The sequence below is a fragment of the Bubalus kerabau genome, chromosome 9 (assembly GCF_029407905.1).
Source record: "Bubalus kerabau isolate K-KA32 ecotype Philippines breed swamp buffalo chromosome 9, PCC_UOA_SB_1v2, whole genome shotgun sequence".
In the NCBI taxonomy this organism is placed as follows: Eukaryota; Metazoa; Chordata; class Mammalia; order Artiodactyla; family Bovidae; genus Bubalus; species Bubalus kerabau.
The window spans coordinates 84,330,526-84,357,706 of record NC_073632.1 but is presented as its reverse complement, the minus strand read 5'-3'; the positions used below and the strand labels follow the sequence as shown (position 1 = coordinate 84,357,706).

The following is a 27,181-nucleotide window of genomic DNA, read 5'->3' as shown; positions in this document are numbered from 1 at the left end:
ACCTCTATCTAACTAAATGTTTAACTGGATAGTTTTAGCTTTTATTGAAAAGGCCACAATTCAGTGGGAGAGGGGGAATTGAGGGATGGGGTAGGCTTGCTTGGACTCAATGAAAGTTTTAGATTTTATTTCTTTATAACCTGTGAGCCTCATTTGACAGTTACAAGATTATTAAAGGTTGTAATGAAAAAATGTTATTTCAAGCCCTCATCCCCTAAAAGCTCAACTTGGGAGACAGATAAACATACTTTCTCACAGTGTGTTTAGCAGGCAGTTTGGTTACTGTATCTGTGTAACTCCTACCTGAATTAGTTCACAGAGCATCTGTTGTTGACATAAGTCACAGCTCTCTTTCCTGAAAATCCACACGTTAGCAGGTCAGCATGCTCTGTGGCTCCAGAATTAAAAGTGTGAGCACAGGGAGGAATGTTGGATCTGGCTTGTGTTAATTCAGAGTCAGAAGGTTATATTTATTATATCTGGAGACATAAGAATTGAGGATATACATTGTGAAGAAATGACTACTTGTACCAAGTAATTTAAAGCAATAGAATGTGTGTGTGTGTGTGTGTGTGTACAAACCAACCTGTTTGACATTAAATAGCGGTATACCTTTTTCAAAATTATGGACACAGTTTCTAAGTTGTTCCAGCCAGGTTTCTCTGACAGTTCCTGACACACAGACTTTATCTGCAGGTCACTGCGTAACCTTCCATTGTCAGGAAGCCATCAACTAGTTCCATGTAGATTTGGACGAGTCTGTGCTGGGAAAGGCTGTGGGGGCCTCTCTGGATTTGATGAGGGGCTTGATGGTGACATCTGTGTGCGTTGGGCACATGGGTCCATGGGTTTTGGCTGTAGAGTCCCTTCTTGGGGATCCTGTGGCATTCTTCACAGGACTTCCTGGAAGACATGTGTCTAACCCTTGGTAATGTGAAGTGAAGTGAAAGCCGCTCAGTCATGTCTGATTCTTTGCAACCCATGGACTGTAGCCTGCCAGCCTCTTCTGTCCATGGAATTCTCCAGGCAGGAATACTGAAATGGGTTGCCATTTCTTTCTCCAGGGATCTTCCTGACCCAGGGATTGAACCTGGGTCTCCTGCATTGCAGGCAGATTCTTTACCATCTAAGCCACTAAGGAATCCTATGGTGCTATTATTTTGGTCAAAAATAGAGCATGATCTGACTGCCAGAAACCTCTCGTTGTTCTTGCTTTCTGATAGGAAAAGGCCAGGTTTCATGAAAAGTACATGGGTGACGTTTAGGTTCAGGTCCTGCTTCTGTTGTATACTAGGAATATATTGTTTGAGTTTAATTTTGAGTGTGTCTCTTTAAGATTTTGAATTTGTTTTTTTATCTATAAGATAAAGATCCCAATACCTATTTTCATGGGAATAAGACCAACTTATTTATAGTATCTCAAAGTACCTGTCCCTCAGTGTGGAAGCAGAAAGTGTTTGTGGAGGAGTGTCTTTTATATAAGTGCAGTGGGATACAGACAGAACTTTCAGTCCTCTTTCCCAGATGCTGTCATGATTTAGCTGACACTCTCCCTCCCAGCCTTTATGCTTCAGAGATAGACACTGGGGAGGAGGGAGAGAGGAAGAGAACAAAGGACAGATATCATCAGATGACAGTGATGCTCACAGACACGTTCACTTCATCCACATGAGCAAGATGCCTTTTCCTCCACACCCCATCAGTCTCTGAAAGATACCTAGGATGCTAGAGCAGAAGGCCCCTCCCTGGTCCTCTGGTTAATCCCCTCTGCATTTGAATCCCATTTCTTTTAGGGGTTTCCCTGATAGCTCAGTTGGTAAAGAATCCACCGGCAATGCAGGACACCCTGCTTCAATTCCTGGGTCAGGAAGATCCACTGGAGAAGGGATAGGCTACCCACTCCAGTATTCTTGGGTTTCCCTGTGGCTCAGCTGGTAAAGAATCTGCCTGCAATGTGGGAGACCTGGGTTCGATCCCTGGGTTGAGAAGATCCCCTGGAAAAGGAAACTGCTACCCACTCCAGTATTCTTGCCTGGAGAATCCCATGGACTGTATAGTCCATGGGGTCACAAAGAGTCGGACATGACCCAGCGACTTTCACTTTATTTTGTATATGATAAACCAGGATTTATGGAAGTTACGGGATTAATTGATAGCTACTTTACAGTTTATAGATAACTCTGCCAAGAACTCCAAGTCAGGTTTCTCACCCAGCCCATGCTGGCCTGTTTTGATCTCAGATCCCAAGGGCCTATCTCTGATGCTTCTTTAGCTGCCCTCAACTTCCGAAAAGGTCATTGGGACGGAGTTCACTTTGCAAATCAGAGCTTCAAGGCAGATTTAGTTTCTTCAGCCAATTAATTTAAGAAATGCAAAATAGCCTAAAGTTGGTGGCTTCCCTGTTGCACATACAAACTTCTCTTCACTCATTCTTGATTTCATTAAAATTCAAACATGTTTAAGAGAAATAAAGGAAGCTTCATCATTAGACATTGTATGTAATGAACATCAGTAATCATTGTTTCATCCTAATAGGCTTTGGTGCTTATTTTAGGGTTATAATAAGTCATTAGTACTTTGGAAGGAATGATGCTAAAGCTGAAACTTCAGTACTTTGGCCACCTCATGCAAACAGTTGACTCATTGGAAAAGACTCTGATGCTGGGAGGGATTGGGGGCAAGAGGAGAAGGGGACGACAGAGGATGAGATGGCTGGATGGCATCACTGACTCGATGGACGTGAGTCTGAGTGAACTCCAGGAGTGGGTGATGGACAAGGAGGCCTGGTGTGCTGCAATTCATGGGGTTGCAAAGAGTCGGACACGACTGAGCGACTGAACTGAGCTGAACTGAACTTTGATAGACTTAAAAAACATGGTAATAAGACTCAGGTTATAAAAGGGACAAAGGAAAGAAAGATAAGGGATTAGAAATACTAAATATACCAATGTTATAAGTAAGAAACATTAAATTACACTCACTCATAGAGAATTTTAACTTGTTTTCTAGTTTAAACAAAAATAGGCATAGAGTGGAGAGTGTGGGGGAGGAGTGGCTCTCTATTGTGGGAAACACTGCACAGAAGTAGGATGTGCAATTGTCTCATCTTCCCTGAACCACAGCGGCCTTGCCATCTTCTGCTGTTATTACCTGTTCCGAAAAATGAGATAGGCAGCCAGAAGTGTGATTCTAGTGCTGCCTATAGCCTGGAAGATGTTGGAAAATCGTATCCCATTTTTGTACTTGGCTTCTCCCTCAGGAAAAGAACTTTTTTTAATCTCTAAGTTCCCTTCTAAGCTCCAAAATTCTGATTGGCCTCTCAGTACTTAACTGCTTAAGGGTGATATGTATGGGGTTTATTGACACAAAAGTAGAATTCACAGCTAAATGCAAGCCCTGAGTTGTCTAGAATCTAAGTTTGTGTTGACACAAAAACTGCTAAGTGCATCCAGCAAATGAGGTGCTGGGCTGGAAGCTGCAGCAGAGTCAGAGATGAATCGACATGGCTGCTTTCCTAGTTCACACCCAGTCAGAGATAAGTGTATGAATAGCTCTCTGACAAGGTTGATAATGGTATCATTGAGCCCGCACCCTTGTCCCTGGGTGTTGTCTTTAAAACACAAATCTAATCATGCCTCTCATTAAAAATTCTTTACCAGCTTCCCACCATTGGCAGAATAAAACATAACCTCTGTGGCACCTGAGAACCTTCCTGATCTCCCCCCATTTGTCCAGCCTCACCTACCAGATGACCCTTTCTCCCCTGTGCTGCTGTATTCCTCCTTCCAAAGTCTGTCTTTGGAATGTTTGTGCCTCACACATAAGGATAAAGTCCTTCCGTTGGAAAGCTGGCTTGTGTTCCCCTTTCTGTCTGTCCACACATGTCTCAATCCACTTCCTCTCCCTTCTGAACCACAACCACTCACACCTGGCCAACTCCTGTTCCCCTTGTGAGGATCAGCCGGTGGCTGCCTGGGTTCCCATAGCACTTTCCTGGACTCCTCAGGGCAGACCCAGACATCCCTTCCCCACTTTTCCGCACGTGCCCACAGAACCTTACACCCCTCTGTTCAACTGCTAGTAATTGTGTTCACATATTTATCGCCCACCTGTCAGCAAGACCCTTGGGAGCAGGACCTTTTCTTGCCATTTGTGTGACCCCAGTGCTTGGTACTGTAAATACTGTTGTGTCTGTGGAGGTCCTAGAATAGTCATCTCAAACTCACGAGCAAGATCAGTCGTAGCTGGGGAGCAACTGGTGAGAATGTGGGAGCGAGGAGATTGGAGACGAGAGATACAGAGAGAGCAGTGGTGAAGGTTCAGCCTGGGAGGCTCTTATTTTAGGGGCTTGGGAAGGAGCAGTTGGGAAAAGAGTAACTGGGGAAGAAGACAGCAAATCAGAATGGGGCATTGGTCGTGGTCCTCAGGGACAGGCAGGGTTAGAAGAAAGGCTACTGAATTGGTCAGGAGGTGGCCATTGGTGAGTGTTAAAAGAGTGGTTCCCAGGGGGTCTGTGGATTTAAGAAGCCAGGTGTCAGGAGATAATTATTTTAATAAGCAGAAAAATAATAATATAAGTAAGTTTTTTAAAGAAATGAAATAAATGATGTTGCCAAGGCAAAGAGTATTTTGAGGTAGTCGCAGGCTAAAAGTAGTACTATTACTTGTTTTAAAAACTAGAGCCAGTTAAAACATGCTTTTAGACAAAAGAGCCCACAGGAGGAGGAAAGGTTGCAAATACTATAAAGAGAGCATATTGTATTTTGTTGTATTATGTTATATTATAAAAGGAGCATATTCCCTCATTAGTCAGAAGGCAGAGAACGGGCACAGGCGGAGGTCAGGTTTTGACTTCCAACTTTCAGACAGAAAACTGGAGAAAGCACGTTTTGAGATGGAGCAAAAAAACATTGACATTATTTATTAGAGTCTTGATAGAAATGTGGCCCCCACTGTGTGGCCTGTTCCTTGGTGAGAAGGATGACTTCATTGGAGCTGACTGGTTCAGTGCGTTTGAACGTAATTAGGTTGACTTTTCAAAGCCAAATGGTAATGTTATTAAAGACTTTTTTTTTTTTTTTGGTAATGTTTAGTATTTTATTGTACTTCCTTTGGAATTTTTGTCCTTAGGGAAAGTTGTGCAACATGATGAAACAATGGATTAAATTCCCTATTGAGAAAAATGAAGTGCAAGACAAAAATAAAAAATTAAGAGAATGGAATGATACACAAAGGAGTGGCTTAACTTCTCTTGTTGGATTCAGTGGTGCACAAAATTTTTTATAATACTAACTCTGGGTATGGTAACCCTGAACGGGTAGTTAACCTGTGTGAGGGAAGTCAGATGCAAGAACAAAGGAAAAAGGAACAATCCGTGCTTTTTCAGTGGGTAAAGAGACCTGTCGCCTTTAATAGCAAGCAACACACAAAAGATAGAATAGCAAAGACAGTCATTTGAGTGATCCAGGTCTCAACAAAGCACTATGGATGGTTTGAACAAAAGGCTTTTTGTTTTGTTTTTGTGTCCGTGGCCAGTCTGCTGTTTCAGCAATTCCAGTTTAATTCCTGATAAACTGAGTAACTTGAGCGGCTGCTATATTTTCGCCCAGTGCAGCATAAAAATGCTACTTTGAAGGTACTGTGGATAAGGTTTGTTATCATTCCCCGTGCAGCTGAAGTCCCTGGTGTTGGTTTAGACTCTTTGCAAGTTATTTGATATTGAGTAACCTTGGTGATGCTCCACGGCTGCCAGTGATAGGGCTTTTTCATTCTAAAGTGAAATGAGATCACCTCCAATTTGGTTGTGCTCTGGTGGCGCTCAACTAGGACTTGCACACCCACAGCACCCTCACATTTATCATGGGTACGAGAAAGCTTTCACCTTAATTTAAGTCAGATTTAGTTCTTGAAATTTCCTTGAATGATTTTGGCTATATGAAGAAAAGTAATGTTAAAAGCCAGTTTTCTGCCATGGCAAATAACATTTGAGGAATAATTCTTTTCATGGTTTGCAATGAAAAATAAAGCTAACAGTTTTATCCAGTGTGGTGAATTTTAATATTTAATCCCTAAGTGTTTAGGGACGGTTTTATTCCACTCTAATAGAAATTAACTATAGAGGGAGAATATCAATCAATATGACCTCTTTTTGCCCTTTTGCATAAATGACAGTGCCTATGGTGTTTAATATTACTCATTGAAGGAGATACTTTTCCCAGAATATGGAGGGAGGAGACTCTTTTCAATGGCTTTTCAGTGTATTAGTCAGCAAATTCTTTTCCTGTGTGACTGTTGAGCTGGAGATACAATTAATGGTACGTATTCTCATGGTACTCCACCTTCCAGGTCCTGACCACTTTATCTCCCCAAACACACTAAGTAGATTGAAGTGAGAAGTCATTTGGAATTGTTCTAAAGTAAGTATTAGGTGTATGAATTCAGAAGTTTGCTTGCCATTTCCCCCCTCCCCTGGTGGAACCCATTTACTTCAAAGGCAGCTTTTCCACCATCTCTCGTCTACCTTGTGAAAGTATTAGTCACTCAGTCATATCTGACTCTGCAACCCCATGGACTGTAGCCTGCCAGGTTCTTCTGTCCATGGAGTTCTCCAGGCAAGAATACTGGAGGTGGTAGCCCTTCCCTTCTCCAGAGGATCTTCCCATCCCAGGTATCAAACCCAGGTCTCCTGCATTGCAGGCAGATTCTTTACTGTCTGAATCACACGGGAAGCCCTCTTTTCCACCTTACTCCTTCCCAGAACCTCTCTGGGAGCTTTCCTGTGACATCAGAAATCACAAGAGTTGCCTGTGATGGAATAAGTATTGTGATGTTGGATTTGGTCAGTGTCTCTAAAGTTCTACTGGGACCAAATTTTCTTGGATAGATAACCCTAATAGAGCAGGGAGCATCATCTTCTCTGCCTGCTCTTCCCTCATCCTCTTATCTACTGAACATATGTATAATAGGTGCCCCTCACCCATTAAATTCTGTGTTTATGCTGGCCCTAACCTGTATGTATCAGTTGTGCTTAATAAACACTGATGACATCTTTGGTGTACCAGATAGGCAGGTCACATGCTTTGGGTAAATTAAGATAAAAAGTATGGCCAAAGATAAAATGCACCTGGGTGAGGGCTAGGGACAGCCCCCCTGTCACATAATCACAGGGCCCTTTCAAGCCTGAAGGTTCATTCATTTAGTGAACTCTTGGCCACCTACAATGAGTAAATCATGTGTGGCTTAGGCACCTTTAGGGCTTCCCTCATAGCTCAGTTGGTAAAGAATCCACCTGCAATGCAGGAGACCCTTGTTTGATTCCTGGGTCGGGAAGATCAACTGGAGAAGGGATAGGCTACTCACTCCAGTATTCTAGGGCTTCCTTTGTGGCTCAGCTGGTAAAGAATCGCCTGCAATACAGGAGACCTGGGTTCAATCCCTAGGTTTGGAAGATGCCCTGGAGAAGGGAAAGGCTACCCACTCTAGTATTCTAGCCTAGAGAATTCCATGGACTGTACAGTCCACAGGGTCACAAAGAGTTGGACACAACTGAGTGACTTTCACTTAGACACCTTTAGGAGGACATTGGCTTTTACTTTCAGGGCCTGGGAAGACATTGGAGAAGTTTGAGCTCAGGAGTGACATAATCTGACCCACACTTTTTAAGTGGTTCAATTTGGTTCTGTGTTAAAAGTTCAAAGTAAAAGAATTGGAGTGACCCAGGACATTGGGTGGAGATGACCGCAGTAGTCAAGGGAGAAGTGGAAGTGGCCTGAAAAGAAAGTAGATACCAGATAAAGCATTTCTTCTTCCACAGTGCTCTCTATACTCTATCAGCTAAATTCTTCTTCATCCTTTGTTCCCCATCTTCCTCTCTAGTTATTCCATTGGTGAGTGTGGATCATCATGGCAAAATAAAAGAAACACTTAAAAGAAACCCTCTTTTCCCCTTGGGCCTTTTACCTTTTCTCACCTGGAATAAGGAGGAAAATTCTGGTCTTCGGGAGCCTTACCTAGCACCTCCATCAAATGGAAGGCTTTTCCTTTTACTTTATACCTGCCCTAAATGGGTTCATGGATTTCACATCAAGAACCTTTCATTTTGTTTCTCCTTCTCTGTGGCTACTTACTTTCCTCTGAAACAGTTTTCTTGTAGTGTGGCTCCCAGACCAGCAACCGGAATATCACCTAGGAATTTATTAGAAGTGTAAGTTCTCAGGCTCCAGTGCAGACCCACTGAGTCAGACACTCAGGTCAGCCAAGTGGTTAACAAGCCCCCAGGGGATTCAGATGCGCCTTCATCGGGAGGACCCTGCTCCATAAATTGTCATGTGAACTTGTTTAATCAGTCCACCAAATTGTAAACACCTTGAAAGTTGTACCCCTTTCAGTTTTACTAGCTCATTGTAAGCTAAGATTCAAACACACAGCTGTTCTCTGCCAGAGTTTAAGATCTTGGCCACCACCATTCATCTCCCTGGCTGTTGGCAGAAGGTTACTTGAATGAATTGATTCATCTCCTTCCAGGAAGCTTCCTTTTCCTTGAAACGTGGGTGATTATTGGCATATTTTCTGATTGGCCATCTCTTTCTTACCCACAGTTAATAAATTATACTCTAGCACCTGGAGCATTTTGTCCATTGGAGCATCATGTCCAACGGTGCATCATGTCCATGCACCGTTAAGACATGAAGAGAGGAGAGATTTTGGAACTTTTAGAGAGACTTGGGTTTAATCCTTAAAGCCATATATTTTCTCCTTTCATATTTTATGGTACTTTGGATGCAAAGTATCATTGACATGATAATTGATAAAGAAGGCATCTTATGGACTCAAACATGGATGTATTGGAAGATAAATTTGGATTTAATACTTCATATATAATATACTTTTATATCATTGTAAGTATTCCTGTATAACTATATACAAACAATTACTCTTAAGGGGAGAGGGAAGAAAAGAATGGATCATTAGTATAATAGTAAACCAAAAAGTTATATTTATTTGGAATCTATTATTTATAATTGCTCTCAAATTATCTAGAACAATATCCGTTGAAAGTATCTATATTAAATCCATGGTGTCTTTAAGATTTAACATAGCTTTTCAGCTCACTTGATATGCTGCAAGTAACTGAGTAACTTAAAAAACTTTTGACCATTTATAGTCCCTTAATTATGTTCTAATTTGTTGATTCTTAAAGACAATTTCAATAAATTAAAGTACAGGTAGCCGCTTTGAAGGGGGCTTAGCTGCTTTGAAGAAAAGAATTTATGGACAATCCAAATGTAATTTTGGAAAATCCAGTGTACATGACTGGCAAGGTAGAATCTTAACTACAATATCAGTATGATTTCCTCTTCAGGATTGCCAGACGCAATAAATGTACTAGAAGGCAGATTCCTTCTACTTTGAAATGTATTTTGATTTTATTTTCAGAAAGAAAATAACTTCCCTAATGTTCACAGAGCATAATATTTGAGTGCAGTAAAATTTTTCCTATGTTGCTTGTTAAATGAAAGCTCAAACTAGAATCTTTAGCTGTATAAGACCTGATACAGCTGTTGGACTGGAATTGATTATTGATTTTCTTCTAAATATATGTTTGTAGTTGTCCATGTTCTCAGCCCTCTGGTACCAGACAAAGATATAATATAAGAACTGGCTTTCAGCCCTGTCACTGATAATCTGATGGATAAATAACTGGGATAGAAGTTTGGAAACCAGAAATGTAAAACATTTGTGTCTCATAATCCATAAGACAGGTATAATATCTGCTTTCCTTCAGTTCACACAGAAATATTTTACACACAAATCAAATAATGATGGCCAAGGGCTTTCAGTTTAGAAAATAATGCATTTATTAAGTGTCAGGAGTAATGGGTTTAAAAATCAGTGATGTGAAAAAAAGAGTTGTTTAGACTGTGGTTCATCACAGGACATTCTCACTGAAGCAGTACATCATGGCCATTATTTATAATTAACTTTGGAACTGGAGTCCTCCCAGTTGTTAATGACCTTGAATTATAGGAGGAGGATTATGAAAGATTTAATACTGTTAGAAAGAAACCACATTCAGATTTTAAAGTATGGTATGTCTAAAATGCTGTACTGTTGTGAAATACCAGCAGTGTGCTTTTGACCTGAATGTTTAGACACTTTCCTAGCAGTTCATACTCGTATATACCACCACTATCCATACAACCTGAAAAATGACAAAACAGCCTTTTTTAACTGGTCCATCTGGCTTTTAATGCAGCAGTGCTTGTTTTCTGTTTCTTTTTTTTTTTAATTAAAGTACAGTTAATTTATAGTATTGTATTAGTTTCAAGTGTACAGAAAAGTGATTATATTTTATAATTAAATTATATTTTTTCAGATTCTTTTCCATTATAGATTATTACAAGATGTTGAATATAGTTCCCTTTGCTAAACAATAGCTCCTTGTGGTTTACCTGTTTTATATATAGTACTGCATATCTGTTAATCCCAAACTCCTAATTTATCTCTTGCATCCACCCCTGTTATCCCCTTTGGTAACCATAAGTTTGTTTCTATTTCTGTTTTGTAAATAAAAAAGTTTAAGTTATTTTTTTTTGAAGTAGAGTTGGTTTACACTTTTGTGTTAGTTTTGGTTGTACAGCAAAGTGATTCAGTTATATTTGTGTATGTTTTTATTATATATATATTTCAGATTCTTTTCTCACATATATGTAACAAAATATTGAGAATATACTAGGTCCTTATTGTTTATCTGTTTTATGTATATAGTAATGTATACATATAATTTCCAAATTCCTGATTTATCTCTTCCCCTCACCTTTCCCCTTGGTAACCATAAGTTTGTTTTCTATGTCTATGAATCTCTTTCTGGTTTTATAAATAAGTTCATTTGTATCATATTTTAAGATTCCATATATAAGTGATACATGTTATTTGTCTTTCTCTGACTTCAGTTCAGTTGCTCAGTCGTGTCCGACTCTTTGCGACTCCGTGAACTGCAGCACGCCAGGCCTCCCTGTCCATCACCAACTCCCGCACTTCACCCAAACCCATGTCCATTGAGTCGGTGATGCCATCCAACCATCTCATCCTCTGTCGTCCCCTTCTCCTCCTGCCCTCAATCTTTCCCAGCATCAGGGTCTTTTCCAGTGAGTCTGCTCTTCGCATCAGGTGGCCAAAGTATTGGAGTTTCAGCTTCAACACCAGTCCTTCCAGTGAACACCCAGGACTGATCTCCTTTAGGATGGACTGGTTGGATCTCCTTGCAATCCAAGGGACTCTCAAGAGTCTTCTCCAACACCGCAGTTCAAAAGCATCAATTCTTCAGTGCTCAGCTTTCTTTATAGTCCAATTCTCAAACATTAGCCTTGACTAGACGAACCTTTGTTGGCAAAGTAATGTCTCTGCTTTTTAATATGCCATCTAGGTTGGTCATAACTTTCATTCCAAGGAGTAAGTGTCTTTTAATTTCATGGCTGCAATCACCATCTGCAGTGATTTTGGAGCCCAGAAAAATAAAGTCAGCCACTGTTTCCACTGTTTGCCCATCTATTTGCCATGAAGTGATGGGACCAGATGCCATGATCTTAGTTTTCTGAATGTTGAGCTTTAAGCCCACTTTTTCACTCTCCACTTTCACTTTCATCAAGAGGCTTTTTAGTTTCTCTTCAGTGTCTGCCATAAGGGTTGTATCATCTGCATATCTGAGGTTATTGATATTTCTCCCAGCAGTCTTGATTCCAGCTGTGCTTCTCCAGCCCAGCGTTTCTCATGATGTACTCTGCATATAAGTTAAATAAGCAGGGTGACAATATACAGCCTTGACATACTCCTTTTCCTACTTGGAACCAGTCTGTTGTTCCATGTCCAGTTCTAACTGTTGCTTCCTGACCTGCATACAGGTTTCTCAAGAGGCAGGTCAGGTGGTCTGGTATTCCCATCTCTTTCAGAATTTTCCACAGTTTATTGTGATCCACACAGTCAAAGGCTTTGGCATCGTCAATAAAGCAGAAGTAGATGTTTTTCTGGAACTCTTTTGCTTTTTTGATGATCCAGCGGATGTTGGAAATTTGATGTCTGGTTCCTCTGCCTTGTCTAAAACCAGCTTGAACATCTGGAAGTTCATAGTTCATGTATTGCTGAAGCCTGGCTTGGAGAATTTTAAGCATCACTTTACTAGCGTGTGAGATGAGTGCAACTGTGTGGTAGTTTGAGCATTCTTTGGCATTGCCTTTCTTTGGGATTAGAATGAAAACTGACCATTTCCAGTCCTGTGGCCACTTCTGAGTTTTCCAAATTTAGGCTAATAATCTAAAGGTCCATCCATGTTGCTGCAAATAGCATTATTTCATTCTTTTTTTTCTGAGTAATATTCCATCGTGTATATATACCACATCTTCTTTATCCATCCATCTGTGGGTGGACATTTAGGTTGCTTCCATGTCTTGGCTATTATAAATAGTGGTGCTATGAACATTGGGGTGCCTATATCTTTTCCAATTAGAGTTTTCTCTGGATATATGCCCAGTAGTGGCATTGCTGGACTATATGGTAACTCTGTTTTAGTTTTTTAAGGACAAGGGTGCTCATTTAATATTACTTCCTCTATCATTTCTTCTTCTAACTCAGATAAGCTAACATTCAGCAAACTTCACTTTTTTTCCGTTTTAGCATCCACTCATCTTTTCACCTCCTTTCCTTAGGGAATAAATGATAAATCCCCTTTTATTCTGACTTTGCATTCAGTTTCTCCTCCATCTCTTCCTTCTATCCTTCATCTAAAGAAGTCAGAATTAGTGACCATTTAAGTTAAAAGCATTCTCTCGGAGTATATTTCAAAGTCTTTATAGTAAATTCATGAGAAGTTTCACTCACATGTTTATCTCATGGAATTATTAATATGAAAAAAAATCAATTATGACAAATTATACAAATCAATAGTAAAATGCTGATAGCTCTTTTTAAAAAATAACTTTATTTATTTATTGGCTATGCTGGGCCTTTGTTGTCATGCGGGCTTTTCTTTAGTTGCAGTGAACAAGGACTTCTCTTCGTTGTAGTTGTCAGGCTCTCATTGCGGTGTCTTCTTTTCTTATGGAGTGGGCTTCAGTAGTTGCGGCTCCCGGGCTCTAGAGCACAGGCTCAGTAGTTGCGGTGCATGGGCTCAGTTGCTCCATGGCATGTGGGATCTTCCCGGCTAAGGATCGAACCTGTGTCTCCTACGTTGGCAGGCAGATTCTGTACCACTGAGTCACCAGGAAAGCCCCTCAGTGTGTTTTTACTAGCACTACTAGGTGATTTGCTTTTTCTTCATACAGGTTTGTTTGGAATTCATGTATTTGAGTACTGTTAAGCTAAGTCCTGGTACCTGGGAGAAAAAGGTAGGCAGGAAGAAGGGGGTCAATGCAGGTGAGATCAAGTCACTTCTCTGTTAGAAGTCTCCAGAGGCTACCGTCCAGCCTCATGGTTAAAAGCGAGTCCTTACAGGAACCTCCAAGGCCCTTTACATGTTTAAACAACTTCTACTATCCTTTCTCTTCACCCAGCTCAGGTCACACTTCCCTCCAGCTCTTTCTCAGGGTGATGGGACCCCCTTTCTTCACTCAGGCAGGCCTGCTTCCACACCACTCCCTATACCCTTCTCTGCTTAATTTTTTTCTTAACACTTAGGATGTTCTTTCTTGTTATGTCGTTGGCTCTTTTTACTGTTTGTTGTCCGTGTCTTCTTAGAGCACAAGCTCTCTGAAGACAGGAGTTTTTGTTTGTTCTGCTCACTGCTCACTCCTGTACCTAGAGCAGCACTTGGCAGGTAGTAGGTGCTCCATAAATATTAATATTGGTGACTTAACAGATAAATGTGGGATGGGAATGCTTTGCTCTGGAGTCATGACACACGAGGAACTGAGAAAAGAGAATTGTCTCAGAATTGTTCTTCCAAGATCCTGCCTTTTTGACAGTAATTGCGACTATACCTCCTTAATCCTCCTTACTCCTTTTTTTTTTTTTCCCTCTCTATTCTTTTGTTGAAAACACTAGTTGAACCTTTATACTGTGTGAGGCACAGCAGAGGATCTAAGGAAGTATGCGATGTGGTTTATAATATTGAAAAGTTTGGGCTAGCATGGAAGGCTGTGGGCTTCCCAGGTGGCACATTGGTTAAGGATCCACCTGGCAGTGCAGCAGATGCAAGAGACATGGGTTCGATCTCTGGCTCAGGAAGATCCCTTGTAAAAGGGAATGGCTACCCTCTCCATTATTCTTGCTGGAGAATTCCACGGACTGGTGGGCTACAGTCCATGGGTCACAAGGGGTCTGACATGACTAAGCAGGTGCACGTGTGCACACACACAGAAGGTTGCAGTAAGTGGGGAAGGCTTTGTGAAGAAGGAGATTTGAAGTAAACCTCAAAAGATTTGGGGGAAGCTGCCATGGAGTAGTGCAGTGACTTGGGTTCCCTGTAAACATGGCAGCTGCCACTGCCAGCCAGTAAGCCCTGAATGCCATCAGCTCTAGGAGAGTTTGGGAACTGGTGATGGTAGTATATATTATATATTAACATGTCTAATGAATATAAATTGATGAATTTATAAAATAATTTTCAGAAGGGATCAAAGAAATTTCCATTTCTTCTTAAAATGCTGAGTCTGCTAATATTTTCATTATTTATAGATAGGTAGTGTTTTCACCTACAGACGTGCTTTCCTTAGCTTTGAGGAAAAGCTAAGAGTCTACCTCTAATTTTAATTGTGGTAAACCTTAAATACCAACATTCTTTAAGATGAACAATACTTGTTGCATTCTGTACTTATATTTTTGTTGTTGTTATGGAAATTTAAGTATAGGAAAAAACTCTAGTAAAACTAGTTCAATTTCTTAATTTCTAAAACCCAAAAGTGTATTACTGATTCATCAGATAAAGACCAGTGTTATTTTATACATAATTAAGTGTGGTACAGAGACATATGGGTTTCCCTGGTGGCTCAGTGGTAAAGAATCCATCTGCCAGTGCAGGAGACGTGGGTTCAATCCGTAGGTCGGGAAGGTCTCCTAGAAAAGGAAATGGCAACCCACTCCAGTATTCTTGCCTGGGAAATCCCATGCATAGAGGAGCCTGGCGGGCTTCAGTCCATGGGATCACAAACAGCTAAACATGACTGAGCGACTAAACAACAACAACAACCCAGAGACATTGAGGAGGATAGTTTCTCATCATAAGCAAGTTGACACTCTCAGGAAAGAGCACCAGCTTTGTGGCCCAGAGCACCTGGAGTCTAATATTGTTTCCACCAACTGGAGCAAGTTTCTTTGTGTCTCAAGGTCTTTGTATATAAAATGTAGATATTATCCCCATCTCTTAAGGTCATTGTGGAGAGTAAATGATTTACTGTATGTAAAGTGCTTTGAACAATGGCTTGTTCATAGGGAGCCCTCAATCAAAGTTAATATTAGTAATACACAGCAGTTACTATATGTCTGCTGAGAGTTTTTTTACGTCTTGCCTTTTCCTACTACAAACGCTAACTTTTCTTGGAACCTTAGAGCTTGGTGCTGAAGCTGACAGATGCTTCTTGCCCAGAGTTGCACAGCTCTTCAGCAGCCAAACAGCCAACTCCAGATGCCCAATTCCTGTTGCAGTTTCTTCACCATGATGCTCTAAGATTCCTACCAAAGGGAACCCCACCCCATTTCTCCAAAGATCCTTACGAACATCTTTCACATCTTAGCATCTCCTGGTTCCATCTTTGTTAATTTCCTTGGGCTGCCATGACAAAGAGCCACAAACCGGGTGACTTAAAACAATAGAAATTTATTGTCTTATAATTCTGGAGGCTAGAAGTCCAAAATCAGGGTGTGGACAGGGCCATACTCCTTTCAGCCTCTTGTGGTCACCCTCTTCCAGTTTCTGGTGATTCTGTGTGCTCTTGTAGCAGCTTAACTCCAATCTCTCTGCCTCTGTCTGCACCTGGCTGTCTTTCCTCTGTGTCAGTGCGTCTTCAAATGGTCCCAGTGTCTTTGTTTCCTCTTCTCATAAGGACATCAGTCACATTGGGTTAGAACCCACCCAAAAGACCTCATTTTAACATGCTTACATCTGGAAAGACTGTAAATAAGGTCATAGTCATAGGTACCGAGGTTAAGACCTCAGCATTTCTTTTCTGGGGACACAGTTCAACCCAGCACGCATACTTTCAGATCAAAAAACCTTGATCCTTTTTTCTCTTTGCTTTAGAAGTTACAAAACATCAAATACATTTACCAGGCATCTGGCTGATACTCTTTTAGTGTAAAAATGCTCCTGAGTATAAGGCTTCATGTTCAGTTCAGTTCAATCGCTTAGTCGTGTCCGACTCTTTGCAACTCCATGAATCGCAGCACGCCAGGCCTCCCTGTCCATCACCAACTCCTGGAGTTCACCCAAACTCATGTCCATTGAGTCGGTGATGCCATCCAGCCATCTCATCCTCTGTCGTCCCCTTCTGCCCCCAATCCCTCCCAGCATCAGAGTCTTTTCCAATGAGTCGACTCTTCACATCAGGTAGCCAGAGTATTGGAGTTTCAGCTTTAGCATCAGTCCTTCCAAAGAACACCCAGGACTGATCTCCTTCAGAATGGACTGGCTGGATCTCCTTGCAGTGCAAGGGATGCTCATGAGTCTTCTCCAACACCACAGTTCAAAAGCATCAATTCTTTGGTGCTCAGCTTTCTTCACAGTCCAACTCTCACATCCATACATGACCACTGGAAAAACCATAGCCTTGACTAGATGGACCTTTGTTGGCAAAGTAATATCTCTGCTTTTGAATATGCTATCTAGGTTGGTCATAACTTTCCTTCCAAGGAGTAAGCGTCTTTTAATTTCATGGCTGTAATCACCATCTGCAGTGATTTTGGAGCCCAAAAAATAAAGTCTGACACTGTTTCCACTGTTTGCCCATCTATTTCCCATGAAGTGATGGGACCAGATGCCATGAACTTCGTTTTCTGAATGTTGAGCTTTAAGCCAACTTTCACTCTCCTCTCACTTTCATCAAGAGGCTTTTGAGTTCCTCTTCACTTTCTGCCATAAGGGTGGTGTCATCTGCATATCTGAGGTTATTTATATTTCTCCTGGCAATCTTGATTCCAGCTTGTGCTTCTTCTAGCCCAGCGTTTCTCATGATGTACTCTGCATATAAGTTAAATAAGCAGGGTGACAATATACAGCCTTGATGTACTCCTTTTCCTATTTGAAACCAGTCTGTTGTTCCATGTCCAGTTCTAACTGTTGCTTCCTGACCTGCATACAGGTTTCTCAAGAGGCAGGTCAAGTGGTCTGGTATTCCCATCTCCTTCAGAATTTTCCAGTTTATTGTGATCCACACAGTCAAAGGCTTTGGCATAGTCAAAAAAGCAGAAATAGATGTTTTTCTGGAACTTTCTTGCTTTTTCAATGATCCAGTGGATGTTGGCAATTTGATGTCTGGTTCCTCTGCCTTTTCTAGAACCAGCTTGAACATCTGGAAGTTCACGGTTCATGTATTGCTAAAGCCTGGCTTGGAGAATTTTGAACATTACATGAAACCAATTAGGTTAATAAATTTTGTACTTAGTTCAGTCGCTCAGTCGTGTCCGACTCTTTGCGACCCCATGAATCGCAGCACGCCAGGCCTCCCTGTCCATCACCAACTCCCAGAGTTCACTCAGACTCACGTCCATCGAGTCATTGATGCCATCCAGCCATCTCATCCTCTGTCGTCCCCTTCTCCTCCTGCCCCCAATCCCTCCCAGCATCAGAGTCTTTTCCAATGAGTCAACTCTTCGCATGTTGTTGTACTTAGATCAACTCAAAAATTTATGCTCTTTTTCTGGGTTGAAAGAAGTTAGAAATAAATGTTTAGGCCACTGACAGTAAGAGGATCCCTGTATGAGTGTCATATGCAGAAAAAGAAGTACAACCTCATGATGTTTTAGTCAAGATGTAGCCAACAGTTTGGTCAAACCTTAGAATCTTAAAGAATTGTGTAGCCAGGGAGGTCTTGTTATGGAATTGCTTACTGACTTTTAAAAGTGAGAGGATTTGAGGTAGTTATGGCTTCTGTGGTAAATGTTGACATCAGTGACCGTGTTTTTTGAGCACTGGCCAAGTGGGAGGGTTCTGTACCAAGTCCTGACACACGCTGACCTAGTCTCTTACCTGAAAGAGCAGAGTTCTCAGAAATACTTGTTGACTGATTCTCATGACAGCTTCCCAAATGAAGTAATGGCCCAGCTTTAGAAGTGGAGTCTGAGTTTCTAGGAGGTTAAGATGCTGTGCCCCAGGTCTCACAGGTATGAGTGGTACCTGGTTTGTCTGAATTACAGACACTCAGCTGCTCCTCCGTAGAGCTGTCTCATGGCCGTGCCACCCACCCATCCACCCACCCCCGCCAGTGGTTAACATCCTGTTACTGAAACACACAAGTGTAGCTTTTCATTGCAAATCCCACATTTCTCAACGTTATTTAGGAAGGATTAGAAGTAAACGTTTACTAAGTGTTGGGAGAATGGGTGTCAAGGATCTGAGAAGTCTTAGATTCGGTGTCGTTTCTGGAGGAGTCATTAGCGTTGTTTTGAAACAGTTGGATTTTCCCCTTGCTTATGAGGTAAGGTTGCCCTTCTCACCTCTGAAGGCACATGTGGACGTATGACTTGTTGTGTCCAAAGAAACAGGAGAGGAAGTAACCTGGCTACTTCTGGCAGAAGTGTCCAGAGCCAGTGCTGCTGCGTGATGGTCTGAGCACTCTCTGAGGGGGATCTTCCCACGGCCTGATCTCCGTGCGACTGCCACCACTGCCTGCACCGGGAGAATATGCAGTCATAAAAACATCTTCTTGTTGTATTAAGCCCCTGGGGTTTGGAAGTGTTTGTGACTGCTTTATACTCCAGCTCATTGTCACTAATTCATTACACTTAGGAGCAAAACAGAGAGAATGGAAATTCATCAAGGATTTCCGGTAGAGAAAATGAGTTTGAAGATAACTCTAAATCTTCTTGCAGCAGACTCCCTCAACATATCTAAAATATTAAAGCAGAAAATCCAACAAATAGTGTAATATGTGAAGGTTGGGAGGGCAAAACTATTAAATTCGTAAGACGGTTAGGTAACCCTCTAAGCCTATGACAGTATTTTTTGCTTCTATATTTAAAATTTTGGTCACCCACGTTATTTGTCCATTGTTCCAGTGCTAAAGAAAATAGCTGGACAGGAAAGGAAGGAGGAGGAAATTTGTGGCTGGAAAACCAGAGGACACTACGAACAGTGACACCTTTATCTGAGCAGTACTGTGAGAACAATAGCATGGTTTTACTCTAAATTTCTGTTGCAAGAAGCATATGTGTTAAAGACAGAGCTTCTATTACATTTAGTATCATGTTTCCTGCCTGTGGTTGCTGGCATAACCTGGCTTTAAGTTATACTTTGCCTTGCCCTTACCATCAGTGTAGCGTTTGAAAAGTCTTTGTTTATTCATAATTGCTAATGGCACCCCACTCCAGTACTCTTGCCTGGAAAATCCCATGGACAGAGGAGCCTGGTGGGCTGCAGACCATGGGGTTGCGAAGAGTTGGAAATGACTGAGCGACTTCACTTTCATTTTTCACTTTCATGCATTGGAGAAGGTAATGGAACCCACTCCAGAGTTCTTGCCTGGAGAATCCCAGGGACGGAGGAGCTTGGTGGGCTGCCGTCTCTGGGGTCGCACAGAGTCGGTCACAACTGAAGTGACTTAGCAGCAGCAGCAGCAGCAGCAATACTCACTTATATCTCACTCCATAGACAATAAACTCACTTTTTAATGAACAAAACCAAGGTTTTAGAAGCTGAGGGCCACTGCAACTTGACAAGAGGAAAATTTCCTAGATTTCCCATTAGAGTTGAAGATAAATGACAGTGGAACTTGATGAGTTTCTTGGATTAAGTAGATTATTTATTCATTAGATTAATTAATGAGTTTATTATATTAATCTGGTAAGAATTTAAAAATTGGTTATCTGCCATAAATTTATATGGCCTAATTTAGTCTTAGATGAGCACCATGTTCATTTGATATGCTAGTTTGTTATACCACTATTTAAACATTTTTGTGACATAAATTTAACCATGGTAAGAAAAGACATTGTCCTTTAAACTAGGCTTGAAAGATGACACATACTGGGAATACTAACAATTGCCACCTTTTCATGATTTTAATATATGGATAACAATTTTGCAGTATTTTGGTTTTATAAGCTTTAACAGGTATGTCGTTTGGCTATTTTTAATTTCCTTTTAATTAAAAAATTTTGAAGTGTAATTGATGTACCGTATAGGTTCAGGTGTACAACATACTGATTTGATATTTAAATATATTGCAAAGTGATCATGGTAAGTCTAGTAACATCTGTCACCATACAAAATTATTATGGTATTATAGAGCATGTTCTATGTAAGGGTGTATATGACATCCCTAAGACTTACGTATTTTATAACTGAAATTTTGTACATCTTAATCCCCTTCACCTATTATGCCCAACCCCATCCCCGCTGCCGTCTGGCAACCACCCACTTGCTCTCTGAATCTTTAGGTCTGTTTCCGATTTGTTTGTTTTGTTTTTTAAATTTCACATGTAAGTGAAATCGTATAGTATTTGTCTTTGTCTGACTTATTTCACTTTGCATAATACCTTCTAGGTCCATTCATGCTATTGCAAATGGCCAGATTTCATTCTTTTTTATGGCTGGGTAATATTCCTCTGTGTGTGCGTGTGAATGAACATTGGAGTACATATATCTTCTTGAGTTACTGTTTTATTTTCTTCAGATAAATACCCAGAAGCAGAATTGCTGAATTGTGTGATAGTTCTGTTTTTAATTTTTTGAGGAACCACCATACTGTTTTCCATACTGGCTGCATCAATTTACATTTCCACCTACAGCACTGGGGTTCCTTTTTCTCTACATTCTTGCCAACTCTTGTGATTTGTTGTCGTTTTTGATGATAACATTTGGATGTTTTTAATATTATTGCCAAGAATATCAGAATGAATACCACCTTTAGAGATGACCTAGCCTAGCAGTCCCTTGCAGAGGAATCTTTTCTAAATACATTCTCACATGGTACTTGATATCGAGAACAGATTATTTAGTACTGTAAAATTCTATAATTTGAGACTTATACTTATCTTAAGGTCAGTGAAGGAGGGTGAAAAGGATTATTTTTTGAATAAGAAAAGGATTTGGTTTAAAGGGCCTTGGCCTTAACTTTGTGTTTTGTTTTGTTTTGTTTGGTAACTATTTTTGAAAGCACCAAATTATGTGATAAGTAACTTACAGTGGTAATAGGTTTTATTAGTTTGTTTTACAAGATTCACCCTGAATCTTTAGGAGACTTCAGTTTATAGGACTACAGAAAAGTTAATTTAGCAATTCAAATTAGTGACATGTAGAATTATAGGGTTGAGTGTTATGTTTTATTTTAGCTTTAAGATAAAAAAATAAAATAAAATAAAATCAGACTTCCCTGGTGGCTCAGTGGTGAAGAATCTGCCTGCCAGTACCAGAGACCCAAATTCGATCCCTCATCTGGGAAGATCCTACATGCCATGGAGCAACTAAGCCTGTGCGCCATAACTATTGAGCCTGTGCTCTAGAGCCTGGGAGCCACAACTACTGAGGCCCATGCGCCCTGGGGCCCATGCTCCCCAACCAGAGAAGCCTGCACTGCAACTGGAGAGCAGTCCTGCTCACCGCAACTAGAGAGAAAAAAGCTCATGCAACATGAAGACTCAGCACAGCCAAAAGGAAATAATTAAAATCATTTTAAAAAGTAAAATATTTACAGAATCCAAGAACCCTGTACTGAACACCATTTGAAAACTAGTCATCATGCTTTATGTAACATCCCTGTAGGAATGAGAACAGAATCTGGTTGTACTGTTTATTTTTGTAGAGAAGTTGTGAAATATTGGAGAAAATGTGGAAGTCTTTTTCACTGAAAAGGGTTCAATTAGTGTTATAAATCCTCATTTTTTCAAATGTACTCTGGAGGTGTCAGAAATTTTTTTTTAATTTTCTTTTTTTATTCAATGTTGGTTAGCATGGATTGCCAGTCTAGCCCACACATTATTCAGCCCATAAATAACTGAAGTATTAGTGTTTAACTATCTTATGATTACCTGTACAATTTTTCAGTTAGCTTGGCATTCTAAAAGAGCCTTGTAACTATTTCTATGGAGTTAAAAAAAAAAATCTGATTTGTAGTTTTCATTTGACTCTCTGCTCCCACCATGAGATAGGTAACACAGGACAGTGAGGATTTTTTTATTTTTATCCCTCCACTAAAGCAGCTGCTCATCTCCTCTTTGAAGAAGCAGCTTAGATCCTAGTGTTAAAAGGGAGCTCTGAAGATGCCCTACTTTAGTTCTGTGCCATTAGGTGCATGGTTTTGTAAAACTGTGCAAAGAGGAAACTTGCCCAAAACCAAACACCTGTCACCTTCCTTTAGCAAGATAGATATTTAAAGCAACACTGTGGGGAATCCTTTTGCAAGGCAAATACTTTTCTGAGGTATCTAAGTCATAGGAGAGCTCCTAGGACTTTAAAATGTCATTGGAACCCTTGCTTTGTTCTCCCTCAACTGATGGGAGTTAGCAGTGCAGTGGTTCCTCCTTGAAGAGAATCCCCAGTCTCTGAGCAGCCAATGGCCCCAGTCATTGGTCCATGAACTGGAAGACATCTCAGACTGCCACCCAGCTTTGTGCTAAACTCCACACAGTGATTACAGGCAGTTTAGCATCAAATTAAATTGGAAGTAAAAACAGAATGATAGATTATAATCCATGATTTCTCACTTCCAGTTGATCAGTCTAGAAGGCAAGCCTCACATGAGAATTGCTTGCGTTTTTTGATGTGGAATTATGTCATCAATTGTTACATGTCAAAAATTATAGTATGTATGGAAAACAGTATGGAGGTTCCTCAAAAAACTAAAAATTTAGTTGCCATGTCATCCGGCTATCCCAGTCCTGGGCATACACCTAGACAAAACTTTTAATTTGAAAAGATACATGCATCCCTGTTTCATAGTAGCACTGTTTACAATAGCCATCAAAGCAGCCTAAATGTCCATCAACAGATGAATGGATAAAAAGGATGTGGTACATATATGCAGTGGAATATTACTCAGTCATAAAAAAAGAATGAAATATTGCCATTTGCTGCAACATAAACAGACCTAGAGATTATCATACTAAGTGAAGCAAATCAGAAAAAGATACATATCATATGATATCATTTATATGTGGAATCTAAAATATGAACTTATTTACAAAATAGAAACAGACTCACAGAGAATAAACTTGTGGTTGCTAAGGAGGAGGGGAGTAGGGGAAGAAAGGATTGGGAGTTCAAGATTAGTGGATGCAAACTATCATATATAGGGTGTACAGGTTTCCAGCTGGCTCAGTGGTAAAGAATCTGCCTGCCAATGCAGGAGACTTGGGTTTAATCTCTGAGTGGGAAAGATCCCCTAGAGAATGAAATGGCAACCCACTCCAGTATTGTTGCCTGGGAAATACGATGGACAGAGAAGCCTGGCAGGCTACAGTCTATGGGGTCGCAAAAGAGTCAGACACAGCTTAGTGACTAAACAATAGCAACCTACTATAACATAGCACAGGGAATTATATTCAACATCCTGTGATAAACCATAATGGAAAAGAATGTTAAAAAAGAATGTATACATTGTATATCTGAGTCAACTTGCTATACAGTAAAAATTAGCACAACACTGTAAATCAACTATACTTCAATAAAAGTAATGTAATTACCCTGACTCAGAGAGTTTTTGAGAGGTGTAAAACAGTCCCTTTGAAGTGTATTAACATGGCATATAAGGTGTGGTAGCTGCTTTACTAACTCTTAGTTCTTTTTATCATTTTTATTATTATTTTAAATCATTATTATATGTAGAGAAATATTGCAAGAAAAGGTAAATAAAAAGGAGTAAGCAAATCCTGGTTCTTAAAGCCCTTTCTCCCTTCCCTGACCTCTACTCCTGCAGAATGTGATAAGTTACGGCGGGATGGCTACCGGAGTTCTCAGTACTATTCCCAAGGACCCACCTTTGCAGCCAACTCCAGTCCCCTCTATGATGATTACCAAGATGAGGATGAAGAAACAGATCCAAAGGTAAGTCTTCTAAATTCAACACATGATCCTCGACTGGGCTTTCATCCTGACCCATTGATCTATTTTTGTGTGTGCTACCATACTGTTTTGATTTCTGCAGCTTTGTAATATAGCCTGAATCAGGGAGTATGATTCTTCCAGTTCTGTTCTTCTGTGTAGATATTTATTGAATTAAATGAATGGAGGATGAACAGCCTGTTCAAAAAAGATCTTAGAGAACAGTCTTCCACTCACCACTTTCTAAATAAAGAAATTAATGCCTTGAAGATGCAACTGATACATACAGCAAGTGGCAGAGCTAAGACTTAAAGTGTGTCTCGTAATTCCTAGAATACTACTTCTTAACTTTATCTCTTAAATTCCATGCATTGAAGTTTTCTAAATTTCTAAGCTCTAGTCCACACTCATGCATTTATCTGCTTACTGTCCATCGCCACTTAAATGTCTCTTACAGCTATCTCAAACTGATTCAAATTCAAATGTGATTCTCACATCTCTCTTCCAAAAGGGAAAAAAAAAAAAAAAAACTCTACCTGATTCTTTTATAGTTTTCCTCACCTCAGTAAGTTTCAACTTCTTTCTACCCATTTTTAAGTCAAGGTCATCGGGCACATTCTTGATTCTTTCCTTTTTCTCACACCTTGAGCAAATTGTGTAGGATTATCAGTTAGTGAACCACTCCAGAATTGCAGTTCAGGTATTATGTAGCAACTAGGTCTAGAGTATGTCCCTAAGAGTGGGTGGCTGAGGCGCACTGGAGGTAAGGTTGTGAAGGATCAGAGCAGGTGTTAGATGGAACAGCTCAGTGGATACTGAGTTCACGAAGAGTGATGACAGGAATAGTGGTGGAGGGAGGCTGAAGTAAGATTACAGATGGGCAATGCCAAGTGAAAGAGTTAGCTCTTATTGCATAGTTAATAGGAAATCACTAACATTTTTCAAACAGAAGATTTTATGATTAGGAATAAAAATTATATATATCTTTTGTTAGATGCAAGACATAGCTAATGTTGAAACTGATTTTCTAATTTATTTAAAGTATCAAATCTGACTTTAGAACATCTAGAGGGGGAATATTAACAGACTAATTTCCATGTTAAAAAAATTGTATCAAAAATTACACCATATTGACCTCCAAAGTAGTAACTGAGTCGATGAAGGTGTTAACTAACCTTATTGTGGTAATTGTTTTATAATATATATGCATCAAGTCATCACATTGTAGACCTTAAGCTTTCACAATATTAATGTCCGTTATATCTCAATAAAACTGGGGAAAAATTGAAATAGTTAAAAAAAAAATTGAACCAAATTGAGGAAGAACACCAAGCTTAGATAGTTTCACGAAGAAGAATCTACTAAAGTTTTAAGAGTAGGTTAATTCAGTGCTTGAAACTGTCTGAGAGCAAAGAAAGAGAAGGAAAAGATGAAATTAAAAAATAATAATAAATTAGTTTTAACACTGATACCAAAACCTAAATACACAAATCAGAAGATAAACTAGCCAATCTCACTCATGAATATTGGCATTAGAAATTAAAAATAACATGAAACATAATCTAGTAACTCATTTATGAAATGAATACTTCAAAATCAACCTGGATTTATTTCCATAGTAATGTAAGAATGTTCATCATTAGATAATTCAATCATGTATTAATTGTATTAATATACTTCAGGAGAAAAATTCATATAAAAACTGTAGATATTGACATTTGATACAATTTTACAGCCATTCTTGATTAAAAAATAATAATAATATGGGAATAAGTGGATATTTGTAACTTAACAAAAGTACCTACTTGTCACCAAATCCAACATAATTTTTAATGGGCCATTCTCATTAGAACAAAGAATAAGACAGGCATTTGCAGTTACTATAACATAGTAGAAATATACATATGGTATAATATTGGTATAGAAATCAATAACTTTCATATCTACATATGCAAGTTAGAAGAGATAGTAGAAAAAGTCTATTTAAAATAGCTATAGTAAACAAAGTAGGGAAAATTTTAATTTAAAAATGCAAGTTATATATGAAAAAGCTTTAAAATACTTTATGGGAACACAGCTAAGATTTGAATAAGTGAAAAGAAATAACATGCTCTTAGATTAGAGGATTCAATATCAAAAAACTGTCAATTCTGCCCAAGTTAATTTTAAAAATTAACACAGTAGCAATAAAAAATTGAGTAGTTTTGTTCTGTTTTAGTGTGGAATTATTTTAGGGGATGGGAGGAGGAGAAAGAGGTTTGGAGAGGCCAGGTCCAAGATTGCTACTGGCAAAGCTGTAAACTAGAAGAGCAACGGGGAAGGAGAAGCAGCCTGACCAGGTATTAAAACATAAAGAGTCAGGAATCACTGCAGTGTGGCACTTGAATATACAAGCTGGTAGGACAGAATGTTAAAGACAGAATGTAAAGTCCAGGAAGTGACCTAACTTTTTAGGGCTTCCCAGGTGATGCTAGTGGTAAAGAACCCACTTGCCAATGCAGGAGACCATAACAGACCATGGGTTTGATCCCTGGGTCAGGAAGATCCCCTGGAGGAGGGCATAACAACCCACTCCAGTATTCTTATCTGGAGAATCCCATGGACAAAGAGGCCCAGCTGGTTATGGTCCATAGGGTCACAAAGAGTTGGACACAACCGATGCAACTTGCATGCATCCATGCATATATGATGGTGAAGTTGGCATTTGAGATCAGGTGGGGATCCATTCATTGTATGAGGGGCTCCAGGCTAACAGTGTATAGTTCCTATGTTAAGACCAAGACCCCTGACTGCAATCATGTCCTTAAATGTCACTCTAGCAGTTGGGGTCATTTTAAACATGGAGTATACAGAAGTCAATTTAGAAGGAAAATTCTACTGGGAAAACCCTTTGTATTTCTAAGTAGGCTATGGTGAGGACAGCAGTGAACTCTGGAGAAGAAGGGACAGGTAATAATTAAGCATCTATTATGTGCTTAGGATAAGAGCACTCTCCTAAAA

General features: G+C 39.9%; 1 protein-coding gene across 4 annotated transcripts in view; it reads left to right on the top strand.

The window, feature by feature from the left end:
• The window catches only part of NHSL1 (NHS like 1), a 262,524-nt gene that overhangs the window by 201,023 nt on the left and 34,320 nt on the right, over positions 1-27,181 (top strand). For all 4 annotated transcript variants that reach the window (XM_055535747.1, XM_055535748.1, XM_055535746.1 and 1 more), the window contains exon 3: positions 24,057-24,184. In XM_055535747.1, coding sequence (XP_055391722.1) covers positions 24,057-24,184 — 128 coding nt within the window. The remainder of the gene's footprint in view (positions 1-24,056; positions 24,185-27,181) is intronic.